General features: G+C 45.5%; 1 protein-coding gene and 2 long non-coding RNA genes across 4 annotated transcripts; 2 read left to right on the top strand and 1 right to left on the bottom strand.

Moving 5' to 3' along the window:
- The first annotated feature begins 257 nt into the window (after positions 1–257).
- On the top strand, positions 258–13470 carry LOC122383315. 2 transcript variants are annotated; one of them, XR_006256816.1, is made up of 4 exons: positions 258–273; positions 11074–11239; positions 11600–11677; positions 12405–13470. It is a non-coding gene; the product is annotated as an uncharacterized LOC122383315 (long non-coding RNA). The 2 variants fall into 2 exon arrangements; XR_006256815.1 differs by lacking the exon at positions 258–273 and adding an exon at positions 9578–9986.
- LOC122383316 lies at positions 3085–6599 on the bottom strand. Its single transcript, XR_006256817.1, has 3 exons — positions 6037–6599; positions 5178–5362; positions 3085–4756 (listed from the first exon to the last, which is right to left on the bottom strand). It is a non-coding gene; the product is annotated as an uncharacterized LOC122383316 (long non-coding RNA).
- A 2926-nt stretch (positions 13471–16396) lies between the features above and the next one.
- On the top strand, positions 16397–17100 carry LOC122383324. Its single transcript, XM_043369632.1, has 3 exons — positions 16397–16420; positions 16547–16725; positions 16795–17100. The coding sequence occupies exons 1-3, from the start codon at positions 16397–16399 to the stop codon at positions 16964–16966; spliced, it is 375 nt and encodes a 124-aa protein (XP_043225567.1). The 3' UTR covers positions 16967–17100.
- The last annotated feature ends 3417 nt before the right edge of the window (positions 17101–20517 follow it).

Genomic DNA, 20517 nt, shown 5'->3' with positions numbered 1-20517 from the left:
ATTAAACGTCATTTTTACAAAGTGTTTCTTTGCGTTGATATTCTCTCACCTTGTGCAAAAGGCAAATTCTCTTATCCCGGAACAATAACACAAACAAATGAACAACGTTGGGTTTTTTCTATGTTGTCCGATATATTTTAGCAAATTTCGTGTTATACAAAACATTTCCGGTACATATCCACACAGGCACACACACGCACACACAAACCCATACACACATGCCCGCTCGGACACGGTCAGGAGGCGTTCAACCGCCTATCAGGGGGCGTCGAAGTCTAGTTCCTACCAACCTGGCACTCCCATGCCTACGTCACCACGAGGACGCCCGAGGGCATTTACATGTTGAAGATAGGGAAATTGCCATAGTTTAGAGCCGCCTGGAGGGCAACCTTGAGATAGATGATAATGTAAATGTGTGCTAATATGATCATGAACATGTTATTTATCCAAATCCAGGGCCAATTAATCGATATCTTGTCACGTTTTCCAGTGGTGATGAGCTAACTTTCGTGGTTCTTGCAGCCAATAAGGGTGTTTCATAGTGCGATTCAGCCGCATTATCGACTTTAATGCCATAAACCGCCACGGAACATATGATTTGCAGCTCCCTGGCGTGATAGCTGCCAGTAGGGCTCCGGAGTCGGAGTCATGAAGTCGGTCGGAGTTGACAGTTCTGACCCGAGTCGTCGAGTCGGAGTCAGAGTCGATTTTAAAAGCTGGAGTCTGAGTCAGTCACCGAAATTCGATCCCCTCCGCAGACCTTTCAGGGTTCCGTAGTCGGAGTTGTAGTCGGTCGGAGTCGACAGTTCTGACCAGAGTCAGAGTCAGAGTCGATTTTGAAAGCCAGAGTCGGAGTCGGAGTCACCAAAAATTCATTGCCTCTGCAGACCTGCTAGGGCTGTGGAGTCGGAGTCGGTCAGAGCCGACATTTGAAATCAAAGTCAGAGTTTATTTTTGAAAGTCTGAGTCAGAGTCGGAGTCATCAAGAAATCCATGGACGATCCGCAGTACGATGCAGTAAGGGCGCTGCCGATCGATGCCCTGAATTGCCTATGATTTATGAATTGAATGAATAGATGGCAATTAATTAGGTACCTGCTATTATTCATCCCTTGCCACTTGGAGAACTTACTTTCAGTAGAAAAAGACGCATTATTTGTTTGTTTATTTATTGACAAATATTTTTGAGCAGTTAGGGATACAGACACAAAACACAATGATAGCCACCTCGCTGGTGCAAATCATTGCTAGATAGATGTTGAAATGTGTTGCCATTGAAGAATCTGCTGATTTTCCTGGGGGCTCTCGTTTTCAAGTAACTACTGGTCTTGTAAGATCTCTTGATTGCTCACCGTCTGGCGTATAGTTCCAAGGTTTTCTGAAAGCTAATCAAACGTTATCATGACTGCTCTTGATGGCATGGCGCTTGCTGGTTCTGGGCTCTTCATTGGTGGTTCTTGCATCTGATCCTGTTGCTTCATGTTCCAGCATATCACATTAAATTTATAATGGAACAGACACTTCTACCTTTTATTTCATTATCAGTCGACTTGCATTTACCCCTGTGGCCTGCTGGCCATTTTATTTCCACGATAGAATCTACCAGTACCAATTATTGAAAAAGCTTCGGATAAAAAAGCAAGAAAAGTATGTCAAGTTAAATAATTGCGACGGTCCTAGAAAACCAGAAAAAAATATTTAACAGCCTGTCCATCTCACTCCCCTCACTTCATAACAAAAACACAAACCAAACACAAACCACGCAGCAAAACACGCGAAAGAGTCCTTAGCAACGCCTTAGCAACGCATTTGTCTGAAGTGCGCAATATGTGTCACATCTGGAAAATTTAGTAGCTACTTGATTATTCAACATGAATTGGACTATATAAGCTAGGCTTTTATATAAAAAATAAGTGTTTGCTTATCGAATTTATAGTAACTGGTTGCTTAACTTCGAAATAATGATTTATTACAGAAAAAGCTTGTTTGCGACATATTTGTAAAGAAACAACGGAAATAGCTTTGACTCGTACGCTATTCTAGTACATTTTTGGTAGAAAACTTCGTCCAACCTTATGTTTTAGGGCCTTGCGCCTATCCAGGCTGGCACGGTCCGCCGACATCAAAACAACGGTGCGTCAGCTGATTATTGGTCCTCCGATTCAGGAGAAATTATTAACGCGGGAACGCCGGCGCTAAATAAAGGCGGTAGGATTCACGGCTTCGCATGATCGTGTGCAATATTTTTTTATAGTATCAAGCGAGGGGTATTGCTGGAGTTTTGCAAATAAATATTTTGTTCTCAGTTTGGCTATGCGATCGTGAACACTTTATTATCATAGATACGATATGAAACAGGATAAACAGGCCAACCCAAGGCTTATGTAGGCCAACCTTAGACTTCGCATAGCCATGGACATTGCGTAGGAAGGTTTAGGTACTCGCCGATCGTACCACGATACCACGGGCAAGATATCAGACTTTTGGGAGTTTTGTGTCGCTGAAATGTATTTTAAGTGCTAAGAAGGAAAATAATTCAATTTAATGATGTCATGGACAATGGACATTTAGCCATTCCAAGCATATAATTTGCCTGGTTTCGACAACCAGATAGCCAGGTTTATTTCAAGAGCTTCTAAAGAGGTAGTGGATTTAATATCGTTTCTATTACATTTATTTGATAATCCTACATATCAGTAAACCTGCCACGCTATCATTCTCGGCGAGCGAAGCGATTACCGGCACATCGTACCAATGCCAATGCAGCGTCGAGCGTCCGATGGTTTACGATAGGAATTATAACAATAGTTTTAAACTAGCGCTTTTTAGAACCATGGTCCGAAATGGTAATTCAAAGAACCTCTTCCCCTTTCAACTCACCTGAAAAAGCTGCTTTCGTGTACCACCCAGCACCCGTTTCGTAGATATATCAAAATCATAACCGGAGGCGAAGATTATCTTTATGATCTACCACGATTCGTGGGGCTGACTAGTACCGACGGGGATCCCACAAACACGACGGTCACATTCATTAAGCATGATGTACGGCGTAAAGCACCACAACTCGGCCCCAAAAGCGCAACCTTCTGAGATATCTTATATTTAGTTTCAATGCTGGTACTGGTGCAGTTTCAATGCTGGTACTCTGCTCATTTCTGTTCAATGAAGTTATTTCTCGCTTAAATGCGCCTCACATTAATCGTGTGCTGTGCTCCACAATCATTGCGCCGCGCGCTCTTCCTTCTTATCGGCCCCCTTGAGATCGTATCCATCAATATCTATTTGCTTCTAAGTTCTAATGACTTGTAGAGAAACCATTTTAGAGCGTTTAACAAAATAATTGCATAACGAGCGATGGGAAAAGCCCAATCGTCCAACTCATAAAAAACTTTGGGACACAAACAACTGGAAACTGTTGGTAGTTGGTACTTTCGCGCATAGGCGGCGGAACGGGGAGGGCACCGGGGCACCGTGCCCCCCTTTGATTTTGGCATTTTAACAATGGGCTCTATGGGCGTTACATGGACAGAATGGGACCAAAAGTCGGCAGTGCCCCCCCCCCTTCCCCAGTTGAGCTGGGCGCAGGTACTAAATAGCATCAAAGGAAATCCTATATTCATCTCGCCGCATTTAAGCGCACCAATCGAAAGACGACAGCGTGACCGCGCTGACAGGCAATCAACCTGGCCACATAAAACTAGCTAGTGCAAGGAAGATGTCTATATAAACCACTGGACCATGCAAAGCGTTCAGTAAATAAAATACGAGTAAAGATGACGCGTTTGAGGGCAGACTGGCCAAACAGTGACGTTACACGCGGATCTCAACACTGCACAACACATTCATCAAAAAAGATCTCGTGGATCCCTATATACGTCATAACTAGCCCTAGTACGGGGGTATATAGCCATGGACGTAAATGGCCGGCTTAAGGCACAGGATCCCAATTGTCATCCCCATTACGTGGTCCCCAGAAGTCGCCAGGCCGAGAGCTAATGGCAGTTAAGCACATCTTACGCGTGCCGACAAACGTGACACAATGAATCCAATAATGAGTCCGCTAATAAGCCTGCCTAATTCTGCATGTAGGCTGCTATTTACCACCACGGCGGAAGGCTAAAACGCATCCATACAGCTCAACATAGGTGTCAATTTCCGCCGGGTTGGGGGTGCTCAAGCTCTTTAGATTCCCCGCCGGCTCGGCTGGCTTGGCTTTGGAGCCCCAACAGACGGTGCGGGTCAAGGTCACCGCTAAGGCAGCGGCGGATTTGCTGCGCCCGGGCAGTGGGCACCCTCAATTCGGTGAAAATCGACACCCATGCAGCTCAACATGACAAAACGCTGCATACAAGCGCACGTCCTCGCATTTAATTGACGCATTTAACTGCGTCACTAACCTCGTACACTGTACAACACTGGTGAGATGACTGTCCGAAGGAAACTGCCGACTTTGGCTGGCAACATTCAGGGTTGGTGACTTATGTACTGAGTTCGGCTGGCTGACGGCGATGTGACTTCAGGACCGGTTGATGAACGGGCCATCCTAGCCCCATACTACAGGAGCCCAGCTGGTCTTGGCGAGCGGCGGCGACTGGACGAGGCTGGACCCCTACTACAGGAGCCCAGCTGGTGCTGACGAGCGGCGGTTACTGGACGAACGGGTCAGCCTGGACCCCTATTGCAGGAGTCCGGCTGGTCTTGGCGAGCGGCGACGACTGGACGAGGCTGGACTCCTACTGCAGGAGTCGAGCTGGTCCTGTCGAGGAAATAGTTCACCTTTAACATGGGATTTTAAACTGAGATAGCAGTCTGATAGAGCAGATTTGTGTATGCCTTACATTTGAACCGTTTGAGATATTCACCTTTTATCAGTGAATATTGGTGCTTAAATTAATGTTCTAGTGCTCATTTACAGCAAGCAGAAACCTCTTCAACACACACAGTGGCCAATCAGCGATGAGAGCACTTACAGGAGCAGAATCCCTTGCAGCTGATAGGTTGTTCAGCTGTAAGTGTTCATAACTCTAATCATTAAAATAATGAAATCCCTTTAGAAGAAGTGTGTAATTCCAAGTTAGAATACATTTAAATTTTATTCATCACATTTTTAACACACCTTTTTAAATTTTATTTATCAAGTTACTCACAGAAGGTGAACAATTTCTTTTAACACTTACCTTGCTTCAATGGTGACATGTAGCTCTTGCAGCAGAAAAGGCACAGCATTTGGCTGCAACTTCAAATATTTACTTGTTGCTATCAATTATTCAGTTTTGAAATGCATACAGGTAGGTACAATGAATCTTAGGTTCTCATGTAAGAATGCCGACCGCAGAAGCAGAAGTTCATCCAAAGCTTGTGCCTGAAAAAGGGCCAGGTTTAATTATCATTATACCATAATCACATTTATGCCTAATTTGTAAGAAATAGGTTTAGGTTAGCAGAAATAGGTAAGGTTTTGACTAGACCCCCTGGGCCCTGGGTCACAACAGGAGATGACCCCCGTGATTGGTGGGACCACCAGGCACCAGCACTGGCACAGTCCGTTCTGACCACCGCACACCTATCAGCCACATTTAAAATGCACTACACTACATCCCCCACCACCTGACCACACCAGACCAAATCTGCACCGCGCTACACAAAATCCGCACTGCACCAAGCTAAATCCACGCCACACCAAAGCCTCACTAGCCGGACAAGCCAGCACAGACGAGATCTTGTCGAAATTGCCATGCTTTGCAGAGTGCATAGGTACTGGCCTACCTGAACCTGACCTTACCCAGCATATGAGCCTGACTGTCCTTAGCACTGGGAGCTCATTGAGACCAGGCCCCACAAGCCTAGTGGCCTCCTGAAACCTGATTTCCATATGGGGTGAGCTATTTAAGAATGGTGATCGGATATCGAACGTGAGACAAGACAGCAATGAGCAGTGGGCGGTTCATGCAACCATAATCATGTTTCCTTACCACAAGTATCAAAGCAAAATCAAAAATAGCTACCTATCGAATTCAAATTTCACTGGAACCTCACCTGCATGGATCTTAAGTGAAAGGATCTTGATACATCTGCACGAAAGATACATCTTGATCCACTCATCTCAATCTTGTTTTTCTGCATCCAGGGCATGCAACACTTCTGGTCAAGGCCGTATATAGGACATCGCTTCTGGTATTTTTAGCACCACACTCGACTGCTGAGCTCAAATGCAAATTTGGATTGCAATCACGGTCATAAAATACTGAATATTGAATCGCAATGTATGTTCAGTCGATGTACCCCTCGTTCGATGTCTCTCAGACGACGAAGATTGTACGTCGTCCGGCCAATCCCGTTCTAGATCAACGGGGGCTCGGCTGCAATTATGGAATGTGATTGGCCGAATGGCGTAGAATCTTTGTCGTCCGAAAAACATCGAACAAGAGTAATGTCGCTACTGCGCCATTGTTGCATCGAATTCGCCCCATAGAAGCACGTGTTAACTCTCTCCCATAGGGCCCTGGGTTGACTCTCTCCATAGGGTCCTGGGTAAACTCTCCCCTTGTCTATTTTCTTTAAACGGGGATAGTTTGGACAACAAAATATTTTCGACCTCAAAAAAATAAAACTTAATTTTTGATGTACCTCATTGATGCAAAACATCAGAAAAACATTAGAAATTAAGTCAAAGAAACAGGGGCGCGGGAACTACTTTCCGACTGGGGGGGCACAACATAATAGAGGTTAACCTAGGGTACCCCCAAATCTAGTTTTCTCACCGGTTTTAGGCCACTTATTTTTCACCCCTCGGCTTTTTCAACAAAAAAAGAAAACATTTGCAAAAAAAGTGTAGAATTCCGTCTCAAAGCTGTGGGGGCACCGCCCCCACGGCCCCAGAGTTGGGGGGGCAAGCTGCCCCCACTGCCCCCCCGGCTCCCGCGCCTATGCAAAGAAACCGATTATTTATAAATGGACAGCTGACGGCATGCCTCCCGTGTCCCCTGGCTTGAAGCTTCGGCTCCGTGTTACCTTAGTATTCTATGACCGTGTGCGGCAGTTAGGTACAGTCCCAGTAAACATGCCGACGTCGGCCCGACGTCGGCCGACGTCGGGGTGACGTCGGCAACTCGGCATCGGCATGCCGACGTCGGTCCAGCCTCAGCACGACGTCGGCTGGATGTCGGATATGCCCGCATGCAGGGGGCGTCGAAGTCTAGTTCCTACCAACCTGGCACTCCCATGCCTACGTCACCACGAGGACGCCCGAGGGCATTTACATGTTGAAGATAGGGAAATTGCCATAGTTTAGAGCCGCCTGGAGGGCAACCTTGAGATAGATGATAATGTAAATGTGTGCTAATATGATCATGAACATGTTATTTATCCAAATCCAGGGCCAATTAATCGATATCTTGTCACGTTTTCCAGTGGTGATGAGCTAACTTTCGTGGTTCTTGCAGCCAATAAGGGTGTTTCATAGTGCGATTCAGCCGCATTATCGACTTTAATGCCATAAACCGCCACGGAACATATGATTTGCAGCTCCCTGGCGTGATAGCTGCCAGTAGGGCTCCGGAGTCGGAGTCATGAAGTCGGTCGGAGTTGACAGTTCTGACCCGAGTCGTCGAGTCGGAGTCAGAGTCGATTTTAAAAGCTGGAGTCTGAGTCAGTCACCGAAATTCGATCCCCTCCGCAGACCTTTCAGGGTTCCGTAGTCGGAGTTGTAGTCGGTCGGAGTCGACAGTTCTGACCAGAGTCAGAGTCAGAGTCGATTTTGAAAGCCAGAGTCGGAGTCGGAGTCACCAAAAATTCATTGCCTCTGCAGACCTGCTAGGGCTGTGGAGTCGGAGTCGGTCAGAGCCGACATTTGAAATCAAAGTCAGAGTTTATTTTTGAAAGTCTGAGTCAGAGTCGGAGTCATCAAGAAATCCATGGACGATCCGCAGTACGATGCAGTAAGGGCGCTGCCGATCGATGCCCTGAATTGCCTATGATTTATGAATTGAATGAATAGATGGCAATTAATTAGGTACCTGCTATTATTCATCCCTTGCCACTTGGAGAACTTACTTTCAGTAGAAAAAGACGCATTATTTGTTTGTTTATTTATTGACAAATATTTTTGAGCAGTTAGGGATACAGACACAAAACACAATGATAGCCACCTCGCTGGTGCAAATCATTGCTAGATAGATGTTGAAATGTGTTGCCATTGAAGAATCTGCTGATTTTCCTGGGGGCTCTCGTTTTCAAGTAACTACTGGTCTTGTAAGATCTCTTGATTGCTCACCGTCTGGCGTATAGTTCCAAGGTTTTCTGAAAGCTAATCAAACGTTATCATGACTGCTCTTGATGGCATGGCGCTTGCTGGTTCTGGGCTCTTCATTGGTGGTTCTTGCATCTGATCCTGTTGCTTCATGTTCCAGCATATCACATTAAAGGGACCCTCCCACCTTAACATTAGTTTTGAGTTGAGATAGCCAAGTTTGCGGCCAGGCTCAGAAACCACCATTTATCCTGGTCGCAACCCCCGCAGCTTTATGACGTTCAAGAAATGTCTTCCCTTTACTTGCAGGGTGGGACCAGCGTGGTCCCTATCTCTTAACCATTACGGGAATCTGATGACGTCATCAGGCTTTCGAACGTCCGTTAAATGTTTGACTAAAACGTTTTGTAGCACGCGGTGGTATATGCTGCTTTGCGCGCAACAAATGCCGCACTTTCAAATAAAGTCGATAGGAACAGCGGAGATCCCAAAAAGTAAACAAAAGTAAAAGTCTAATATCTTGAAAACCGGTGAATACTTTTCGATGAAATTTGGTAGATATTCGTTTTTGCTCTTTCTGAACCGAGCGACATCACTTTCATGCCAATTCATTAACTTTTTTGAAGGTGGGAGGGTCCCTTTAAATTTATAATGGAACAGACACTTCTACCTTTTATTTCATTATCAGTCGACTTGCATTTACCCCTGTGGCCTGCTGGCCATTTTATTTCCACGATAGAATCTACCAGTACCAATTATTGAAAAAGCTTCGGATAAAAAAGCAAGAAAAGTATGTCAAGTTAAATAATTGCGACGGTCCTAGAAAACCAGAAAAAATATTTAAAGGAAAAGGGCCACCTTTAACATGGGGATTTAAACTGAGATAGCCATCTTGTAGCCCGTGTCCGAAAACCTACTTGGCCACCCCCTTACGGCCGACTTCAGTCTCCATTCGTAGTTATCGGCAATTTTAAAAGAAAATATGCCAGGAATGCGTTCTTATCCCAGGAATGCGTTCTTATCCGACAATACAGCCACCCGCGGCGAGGCTTTGGTTTTTAACCAATCAGCTTGCAGCAGTACTGATCAGGCACGGATCCCTGTACTAGCGAGCAGACCACGAGCAGTTGCGTTATTTTTCGTTGTCTGTTCTGGCAATCGGCCGGCGGATGAACATCCGCAATCGAAACTTGAAATCCGTCGCGCTGATTGGTGATGAGTTTCATGAGCTACTTTCATGAGGTCTATGAAAGTAAACCTATGCTATGCCCTGAACAGATGACATCTCGTTTGGTAGCCAATTGCTAAAATGTATTTTTATCTTACGCAAGGCAGTATACCATATTTTATACCGTGGCTCTGATCCGAAATCAGAGGCCTCTTGCACCAAACTACCTAGCTAGGTAAAATCGAAAAACCGGTTTAAGAATAAGTTAATCTAACGGTGGTATATTTGTTTGCAATAGCCCAATCCATACTCCTACATGTGCTTGCTAAATTTTGCACGCAAATTGTTACAATTGAGGCTTGGACTGGGTATACGTTGCAAAATAATCCAAGCATTGGTGCAAGAGGATTTTGGTGCAAGAGGCCTCAGGGCATTTTTGTTCGAACAAATACCTATAACGATGAAGAAGTGCGTGATCCGCGGAGCAATTAACGACCTACGTCGGGTCGGGGTTATATGGCCTTGGGGTCGGGACTGATATGCGTGTGACTGTGCACAAACTTGTGACAAGTAAGTACCTAGGTACCTAGGTAGGTACCTAAATTCTTATTTATTGCAATGGCTCTTCTATTACTTTTGTTTTCACAGAACTCTCCCCTGGATTAGCAAACCCTTTTGAACTGTTCAGGCTTTCACAACTGAAATGCCAGACTGGATAAAAAAACACAAGTTATGCCGAATATGTCATGCGAAGTGGCGTGGTTGCAGCGTTGCCCCGAAAATTTCATCGCACATCCAGCATAATTTTGCATGCGTCAAATTCAGCGCATGGTGGCAGCTGAATTTTTAGGCGCAGGGTGACCGCATGGCGCATAATGTTTATGCAAATGGCTGTCACCGAATTTTTTGACACACTGTGGTCAATCTAGCAGCAGACTTGCCCTGCGGGCGCTGGCAGGTCTGAAGAGAGTCGGAACTTCCGGCCTGGGCCTTGTTTCACCTTAAGATTCTACAATGTGCCACACAAATTGTGGTATTGGGTTTTCATGGGAACATTAACTAATTCAGACGCTCAGAAAGGGAAGAGCGTCTGACTCAGAGGCCCCGGAACGATCTGTCTGGTTGATATAGCCTTGGTCGGTAGATATGCACGTGCTTTATGTAAAAGTGGCTTAATTTTGGTGCAAACAGGCACCCAACTTTCAGTGGAAATCATGCACTGGAATTTCAGCTCAAAATTGCTTGCTTCAAATTTTGGCGCATGAGGGGCTCACGGGCATCCGGCGTAGTGTATGGATGTTTTCCAGTCTGGCTGAAAGGCAGAACTCAGACACATTTATCCAGCCCTTCAAATCCCATTTCCTGGTTGTGGTAACACCTACCTTTCCATGGGGGTTTGGTTCATCTCTTGTCTACACAGTTTTCTTTCACTTATGTGCTGACAAGAAAAGGAAACTCACCAGAGCCCAGTTTCACCAAGTGCGGTAAACTCAATTTGGGGTAAACTACTAAACTACCCCACTACTTAACTACAAAAACTACCCCAAAATTAAGTTTACCGCACTTGGTGAAACTGGGCTCAGTGGAGCTATTCAGCTTAATACACAGAGTATGTGTTGCATGGACTAAGCATGTGTTGACCCTTTTTTACTTTTAGGTTCCCGCTAAAAAAAAAGAAGTACAGAGAAAAGTGGATGAGGGTGTGTGGCATGACCAATGAGCCAAGACCACATGACCACTTAAACTTAACAAGAAGTGCGCACCATGATAAGCACAGTCAAAAACGTTTGCGTCTAAAGAACAGTGCTGTGCCGGATCAGAATGTAAGTATTTTTTAAAAGTGATGAAAATGCCTGCTATATTGTTTAAAAAAAAGTTATCAAAAGACTTTGAATATTGTTTTTGTAACACTTCACTCTAAAGTTATTCCTAGTACCAGACATTACAGCTTTAGTGCAGAGTCTTTATTTGTGATATTTTTAGCCAAAAATTATTACTAGTACCGAGCCCTTACAGCTTTACAGCACTAGTACCTTGACCTTATTTTTTATATTTTTTAGCCATTTCAACCTAACCGAATATCTGTATGTTTGTATGTTATTGTTTTGATCTGTATTTTATGCTACCTCCCTATAGGTAAGTTTTATTAAAACATGTGGTAACGGTGTGCTGATTTTTTACAGATTCCGTATACGCCTTGGGTTGCTGTCGCTGCTCGGTCACCCACAGATGAAAGTGATCAAGAAATGGACATCACTCAGGTAAGATTCAAGCGTCCTTTATTTTACACATAATACACTAAGCAGTAGCACCCTAACCGCAACATATGGGAATGCATTGCCTGGTGGGTGCCTACTGCCTACCTGTATGCCAAGTTTCAGCTAAATCGCCCCAGTAATTACAGAGTTATTGAAATGGGAACAAATTCGGCACCTCTTCTTTTTACATTTTGCACGTGCAGTGGGGGTCACTCACATAGATCAAGAGCATCCGACCTTTGGTTGAAGGGGTGCAGCTACCCTACAAAATTCACCGCAAGACCGCCCAAGCGGCTGCTGAGATATGAGCCTCTCAAAATCACTTCTTTTGCAACTTTTGACAAATAACACCCTTGACTTTTCACGTGGCACGTGCCACGACGGTCCCTGTAATGTATCAAGAGTAGTCAATTACGGGGTAGAGGGAATAGGGCTACCCAACAAAAAAAAAGACCGCAGGCCAATCGGTCCAGCGGTTGCTGAGATATAAGCCTCTCAAAAGCGTTACAGGCCGGGCCGGGTCGGGCCGCTCATACTGAGCTTTTTCCGTGATATTGAAAAGACTTCGCTTCGCTCGCTCGCTCGTAATTAACAATTCATGGTTGACTATATGGATTAAGCTAAGTGATTGCGCTCTATTAGCACACTATCTAAGTAGCCCTTAATTGCTGCCGGTGCGTTGACTATGAAAGTGAGCCGAGCTGTGACGCAAACCGTGCGCCTTTTTCAGGTGTGGGATCACTCGTGGAAGTTCACGGCGGATACGGAGCCGTGCATGCAGCTCTGGTTCGATCCTGCTCAGGGAAGCCCCAATGACGCCGTGGCGCGTATCTGGGCTGAGCGGGTGGTGGCGGGCGCTGCCGCGTGGCTGGTGGCCGCGGCCCGCTCCTGACCCGGTCGCCCTGTGCCGAGCACAGAGCGCCGACTGAGGTCAGTCTTGTGATCGAGCTTCCGCGCCGGAGGTGGAACAGCTGGAGCTGGCGGTCACCTGCGCGGGCTCGGCGGCCTGTAAGCCGTGCCGAGACGAACCGCGACACTCTTGCTAGATCTGCACCCCATTGTAATCTTCTGTAGTCGATATTCGGTAGGTACTCAATGCTCATTTTTCTGATATTAGACGAGTGGCGTGTTTTGATGTTACATTGGAGACTGCTGTCTCGGGTGGCCCGACAGTGTTCGATTGTGGTGTAATGTAGATACATAGACGGGATGCCGCGGCTCGGATTCGTAGCTGGACTACCATGTGCCTGTCGATTGAGATGCTTTGCCTGGCGATTGAGATGATTCGGGGCGCGGCCCCACACTGACGCCATGGTGCAATGAGTGACTGGCGACAACTAAGCAATTATGTACTTTTGTAGAACACATGTTTTCATGGATACTAGAGGCAGTCCTTTTTTCGCTAGCAGTCATTTGGTTCACGATACTTTCGATACCGACAAATATGTTCGGGCGGCCGGTCCGTCCACAGCTAATGCGTGCTTGCCCGCCGATGCCTAACGGAGCGCTGTGCTGTCTACGCTCACTGGTCGCTGGCCCGAGAGCCGTTCGGTTGCTGCTGTTAAAACAGTTCTCACAAAAACACGCTGGCTGGCTGCCAGTTCTTCACCAATGAGAGGCCCAGTAGCATCAGCAGGTAGCATTGTTTAATATTACTATTCCATTTTGTTTACCCATATGTCCGACCTAGAGCCGACTGGTAAAAAGCGGCAACCGAGCAGCCCTCCGCAGCGCTGCAGATCATGTACGCTCGATTATACACAATATATGTGTCTTTCTTGCACACAGAGACATGACGTTTTGTAGAGCTTTTATATCGCTTGCGGCTGAAAGGAATATTGTACATTTTAGAGCTTTCATATACGCGAGAAAATATGGTGCAAAAAACATTTATGAAGCCTGTTGAATTTTAAAGGTTGTTGGGGCATTTCACAGACTGTGTCGGTGGGCAGGGCAGCCCGGCCCCGGCCGCCGCCGCCGCCGCCTCCTTCACTGGTATGTGGCAGGGACGGAAGCTTCGTATTGATATACCGGGGTGCAACTCAAGCAGCATATCACCTATCAAACAACCTTCGGTTATGAAGTGAATGAAAACTAAATATTATGTATAATAGGGTGTGTCGACCACAAAGAATCAAGTGGAGACAGTTATATTTTATGGCCCAATAGCATGGCAAGACGATTGCTTCGAAAATTACCAGTCAAAAATGAGAAACTGAGTCCCGCGAGGCAAAATTGTTCGCCGACTTGGTCCCTTTCTGGCGATACTAGCGCCCCCAGCTTATACAGTAGCGGCCGTTCCGAAAGCTTTAGTTACATAGGTGGCGCCATAGTCGACCAGGCATTAGGCAATGCAGTCGCACTTGAACGATTCTGACAGGATGCTGATTTGCTTGTTGCTAGAAGCGATATAACAGTGTAAGACGCGTGTGGTGGAATAGGCACTACGAAAGTTTGTCAAATACGCACGTTGCACAGTCAGCTTAAAGCGGGTTTATGTATATTGATGGAGACAAGTAGAAAAACACGGAACAAATAGTGCATGGACGCGTTTCGATTATTAAATCTTCATCAGTATGACATAATCACAGAGAAAACAAGATATAGCACACAAACATAGTTTGTGTGCTATATACAAGATATAGTTTGTGTGCTATATCTTGTTTTCTCTGTGATTATGTCATGCTGATGAAGATTTAATAATCGAAACGCGTCCATGCACTATTTGTTCCGTGTTTTCTACTTAAAGCGGGTTATTTAACAGAATAAATCAAATGCAAGTTTGCGCAATATAATGCAGTTTGACAATTAAGCACAGTTGGATCATGGATGGTGGTATACGGTAAGCCTTGGCGCTGCAGCGTGTAGTGATGACGAGCTTATGTCAGCACATCTCGCTTGGAGTTGAATACGGGGATGATTTTGCGGTGTTTGAAGCTTGCCGTGATATGGCCGTGCCGCGCCTCATCGCCCACAACTCGTGAGCTGGCCAGTAACGTAGCGAAGGGGGCCCCTATGGCCTAATGGTCCTTAGGGACCCTCCTTGAGCCTTCCATGGGCCCCTGTCCCCGAAGCTGACGGCAGGACCCTTCGAAGTTTCAAAAGTTCCGGGTTGGGCTGTTTCAAATCGGGACCCCACATGTACCTAGGTATGGGGGCTTTACCTACGTATACCCTACCCAATTTTTTTAGGGCGGACTTCACCCACTTTATTTTTGATCGGCCTCTTTTTCAATTTTTATTTTATATTTATTTCTTATAGTTTGGTCGGTGGGCTAGGGACCCTCTTCAGAGCTAGTGAAGAGGCCCAGTGGTGACTGCCCACTACTGAAAGCCCACCCCATTTATCAGGACACTCACACATCCATTACATTCATAACATTCATACACGTTTGGGGAAAGTGTCAAAGTCCACTGGGGCAGGTTAGTTAGAGGGGAATTCACAGTCACAGCCAAGTCATCATCAAACTTAGGTCAGATTCAGTTCAGCGTATGTCAGCAGCAAGGTAGCCCGGGCTCCCAGAGCACCCAACGAAGCGAGGCTTTTTGTCGGGCGCTCCAAGCTGCCCTATGAGGTGAGCTCATGATATGATGGGGTTCTCTGACTAACATCTGAAGGGTCCTCTGTTAGTGTAAAAGAACTGTTATTTGCGCGAGGGGCCCTTTTTGGACCGAGAGGGCCTTCCGTCAGCCTGAGGGGCTCTTTGTTCGTCCAAGGGGTCTTACATCAATCGGGGGGGGGGGGCGTTTCCCCACCTGGGGAGGTCCTCTATCGACTTGAGGGCCGGTCTCTCTCCCGACCTGGGACCCAACACAAAATGTTGTTTTAGATTGGGTTTTCGGCATCGGAGATCAGCTGTGCCGCACTTATGCCATAAGACACGCAAAACGGCACCCTTTTTCCACATATATCCCTCACACAGAACGAATATTGTATCCAATATTTGTTTATTGCGTGCTTCTGCTAACGCAATAAATTCGTTCAGAAGAAGGTAATTAAAATAGAAAGTAGGATATTTACCAGTTGCATCAACCCTCGCTGGTACAGGGGGTTGATGCAACCCTCTAAGGTTTTTCGCAAATAACTCGCGACTCAGGGGCTCCGCCACAGGGGGGTACGCGGGGGTCCGGACCCCCTCAATAATTTCCATGGGGGGTACAGTACCCCCCAATATTCCGAATACCTGTAACCTTGTTTTGCGTTAGAATGACTAAATAATTCACAGAATGTGTTGAATAATTTAATTAGAATGTGTTAATGGTCGCAAAGCTAAGGAATAGACAGATTGTTATATTTTCAAGAATACCATAAACGAATTCTTCATATGCGATTTCATATTCGAAGAATTAAAAAAACTCAGTTTCATTCACGTTTTCATATTTAATTTTCATTTATAAAAATCGCAACTAGCAGACAACCGAAAACGACGGCCATGCTGGCTGTGACGTCACGATTCGTATGCGCGCGCAGCGTTCCCGGACGGCGGCACTGAAGACGCGTATTGGGCCGTAGTAATCTCTGTGGTAATTCGCAATTTGCATCGTCTTTATTGTGACTTCGACATATTCATCCATTCCTGGGAGAGCTGAACTGTTTTTATCATGTTTAAACCTTGCATTGTAGGAACTGCCTTACTTTTTAAGCCTCTTCCCACCCAACTGGCAGGATGTGCGGAGGGGGCTGACAGCTGTGATGGATTCCAAGACTACTGTAGAAGTAGGATGACTCCGGCTCTGTGTGCTGCAGTGCGTGAGGCGACCAAGGGGCAGGGGAAGTGTCCTCTGTGGCACGCTGTGCCATTTGGCCGCATTACGGCGTCCAAAGCGCACGGGGTGGCTCACTGCCAAAAGAACAATGGCTCTTTGGGTTAGGTAATAGGTATCCTCGGTGCTGCAAAGGTGAAGGACACTGCAGCGATGGCGCGTGGCCGAAGGCTAGAGCCTTTAGTGATAAGGGAAGTAGAAAAGCATCTGGGCGAAAAGATCGCCAGCTCTAGCATTGCATTCTTAGCAGCGGTGAACATCCTGCGTTCGCTGCTTCGCCAAACGAGGTAACTGCCAGACGCCAGTGGTAGTATAGTCGGGGTGAAGTGTCCCTCGTCTGACAAAACACTGCGTAGGTACATCGGCAGCAATGATTCTAGAAAGATCAACGCGCAGAAACATGTGGCACAGATCCAGTTGTTGATGCTGAAGGCGCAGTGCAAAATGACATACTTCTGTGTGGCTGATCCGTCCTTCGAAACCAATAGGCAGGTCACGATCGTAAGTGTTGATTACGACGAGATGTAGGTACTGTCGAGGGCTATTAGCGAGGGATGAGGCGTTTTGGCGTGCGGCTGTGCACGTCGAACTGCGCCGCGCGCGCACGCAGTAAGTCCTCGGTAGCTGCCAGCTGGTTCCACGTCAAGGCCTTGACTGAAGTGTTATTATATTATTTTAAGTCAACCCATTATAAGTCAATGGGGGAAAATCAGCTCCCTGTTTTTTTTTCTCACTAAAACGCGTCGGAATGGCCCCATATACCATACACGACCTCATATACGATCAACCTTGTCCTTCACTACCTTGAGGCCTGTTTTGCTGTTGGGCAGCTGTAAGGTCATGTGACGTCATCAAAGGTCACCAAAGGTTTTCTGCCAATGACTCCTTACAGAAACGAGATACAGCCGCGCGGATGGTCTCATTTACCGGGGTTACATGAGCGATCCGTTCCAAATACGCACTACGCTAATGCGCATCAGCTCCCCACAAACGTATCTACGGCACCGGTTACATGAGACTAATTCGTTTTATCTACGTCAAACGGATCTTGTTTGGCTCACCCGGGCTGACTCCTCGACGGCCGGTAATTCGCATCACAAACGGAATAGGATTAGCGTACAGTCATGGCGCAGTTGCGGCATTTACCGGGACGACTGAGCTAAATTTTAAATACTTATATCATTTGATAGGCTCAAAACCATTTAAAATTAACATGAAATCAAAAAATGAAAACAAAGTTTTCTTGTTTTAAGTCAGTTGGCACTGATTCGCCATGCAGCGACAGCAGGGTGGTCAGAAAAAATTATCTATCAAAATATTTCATTCATTTTATTTCACATGCAAAGACTAAACCAAAATACCAACATTTTTTTGCTATTTTCTACGAGGCAGCCAATAAAAAAAATGCTTAGTATTTTGCATTTTGACGCTTCCAGTCAGCAAAAAATAGTTCTTGTGAAATACGGCCCGAATCGTGTGCCTCGGACGTTTCGGTTACATGAGCGATCCGTTCCAAATACGCACTACGCTAATTCGCATCAGCTCCCCAAGAACGCATTTACCGGGGTTACATGAGCGATCCGTTCCAAATACGCACTACGCTAATGCGCATCAGCTCCCCACAAACGGATCTACGGCACCGGTTACATGAGACTAATTCGTTTTATCTACGTCAAACGGATCTTGTTTGGCTCACCCGGGCTGACTCCTCGACGGCCGGTAATTCGCATCACAAACGGAATAGGATTAGCGTACAGTCATGGCGCAGTTGCGGCATTTACCGGGACGACTGAGCTAAATTTTAAATACTTATATCATTTGATAGGCTCAAAAACATTTAAAATTAACATGAAATCAAAAAATGAAAACAAAGTTTTCTTGTTTTAAGTCAGTGGGCACTGACTCGCCATGCAGCGACAGCAGGGTGGTCAGAAAAATTTATCTATCAAAATATTTCATTCATTTTATTTCACATGCAAAGACTAAACCAAAATACCAACATTTTTTTGCTATTTTCTACGAGGCAGCCAATAAAAAAATGCGTAGTATTTTGCATTTTGACGCTTCCAGTCAGCAAAGAATAGTTCTTGTGAAATACGGCCCGAATCGTGTGCCTCGGACGTTTCGGTTACATGAGCAATCCGTTCCAAATACGCACTACGCTAAAGTCGCATCAGCTCCCCAAGAACGCATTCAGTGCACCGACTACATGAGCAAATTCGTATCAGTGACGTCAAACGGATCTAGTTTGGCTCTCGGCCCGATGCGCATTACAAACGGAATAGCATACAAATGTGGCGCACTTCCGTAGCAATAGAGGTGACTAAATTAAAAATTTATTATGTTATGTCTTTTTTGCATTTAATCTGCTCAAAACATTCTCAATTAACTTAACAAAAAAAGTTGAACATAAATTTGTCTTGCTTTGACTCATTGGGCAATTGCCTCTCTTGATTCGTCTGTAGTGCTGTCAGAAAAATGTTTCAACTGAAATTATGTGGATATTTACTATTTGGTTTTCACTATATTTATTGTTGAAAACTTGACAAAATACCGACATATTTTTTTGAATATTATTTCAAAAGAAGAAAATGAAAAAATACCTATTATTTTGCATTTTAATGTTTCTTTTTGCGAAGAAATAGTTCCTGTAATACGTATCTTGGTCCTATTCGCTTCTAAGCCTCTTTCCCAGCGGATTTTGTTCGGACCGCCGATTCGTATTAGCAGGTGGATACATGAGTCGGTAGTACGCTCCTGATTCGCATTAGCGGTGAATCCGATCGTGATACGTATTTGCTTTGCTCATGTAACCGCGGATCGGATCGCCGATTCGTACTAGCAGGTGGCTACATGAGTCGGTAATGCGTTCCTAATTCGAATTAGCGGCTAAATACGTATTTACTGTGCTCATGTAACCCCGATACATGAGTCGGTAGTACGCTCCTGATTCGCATTAGCGGTGAATCCAGGCCCATGTCACTCCACTTTTGATGACATCATATGGGGGCCTCAGGACAATAATGGCGCGGCGCGCCACAATCGCTTCGAAGCTACTTGCCAACAGTTGCCATTTTTGAAAATATTATTTTGAAATAAAGTTCCAAGTAATAAAAATATTGTAATAAAGTTGTTGAATAAATCGATACCATATCTAAAAACTTACTGAAAAATGATTTATTCATAGTAAAAATAAAAGCTCGATGCGTTTTTACGTTGCTTTCCTTCAACTGCAGAGGGTTTTTAAATCGTCTATATCTTCAAAACCGGCCATTTCTTAGCATATTGCTGCTCTTTTTTATCGCTAGAAAATTAGTTGGTCTTTCCAATGACATCAATGGTTGAGCAATATGTGTAGAGTGTCACCAACAATCTTCAAATGAAGTTAGTCATTTTTACGTTGTAAAGGAATGGAGTACCCCTATCGAGCATCAGGGGTGACGTCACTCAGGATCTGTCTCTGATTGGTCGGCGGGAGAGTGACTGTACCTTCTATAGATGGCCTTGGGTGAATCCGATCGTGATACGTATTTGCTTTGCTCATGTAACCGCGGATCGGATCGCCGATTCGTACTAGCAGGTGGCTACATGAGTCGGTAATGCGTTCCTAATTCGAATTAGCGGCTAAATACGTATTTACTGTGCTCATGTAACCCCGATAATTGTGTTTAGCTCGCCAAGGCGCATCGAATGATATACATGATGACCTCGAGGTCACGTGACCTGAGGTCAACCTTTGACCTTGACCTTTCGAGGTCAACATACATATGGTTCGATACCGATTGGCAAGAGGATCACGATGGTGCCCTTAGTTTGTCCCTAGCTTGCCTAATTCGAAAGTTATTCGAGAAAAACTATCCATATGAAGCGCCGCCATTTTGACTTTTTTGACCCCTGTGACGTCATCTTTGACCTGACCTGAAAATGACTTAAGTAAAAATTGTAGACCTTGTCCGTGCGTACTCAATGCCGTTTACCGCTTGTCGCTATCTTGCTTCGTTCTCGAGATCTCAGGGGGGGGGGGAGGGTCATCCGCCCTCCCCCCGTCGGTTGTAAGTTGGCGCGAACCCCGTCGGTGC

Source organism: Amphibalanus amphitrite, unplaced genomic scaffold (genome assembly GCF_019059575.1).
Source record: "Amphibalanus amphitrite isolate SeventyFive unplaced genomic scaffold, NRLGWU_Aamphi_draft 000160F_arrow, whole genome shotgun sequence".
Taxonomy (NCBI): Eukaryota; Metazoa; Arthropoda; class Thecostraca; order Balanomorpha; family Balanidae; genus Amphibalanus; species Amphibalanus amphitrite.
Note: the sequence above shows the minus strand (reverse complement) of the source record. Positions and strands in the feature narration are given on the sequence as shown.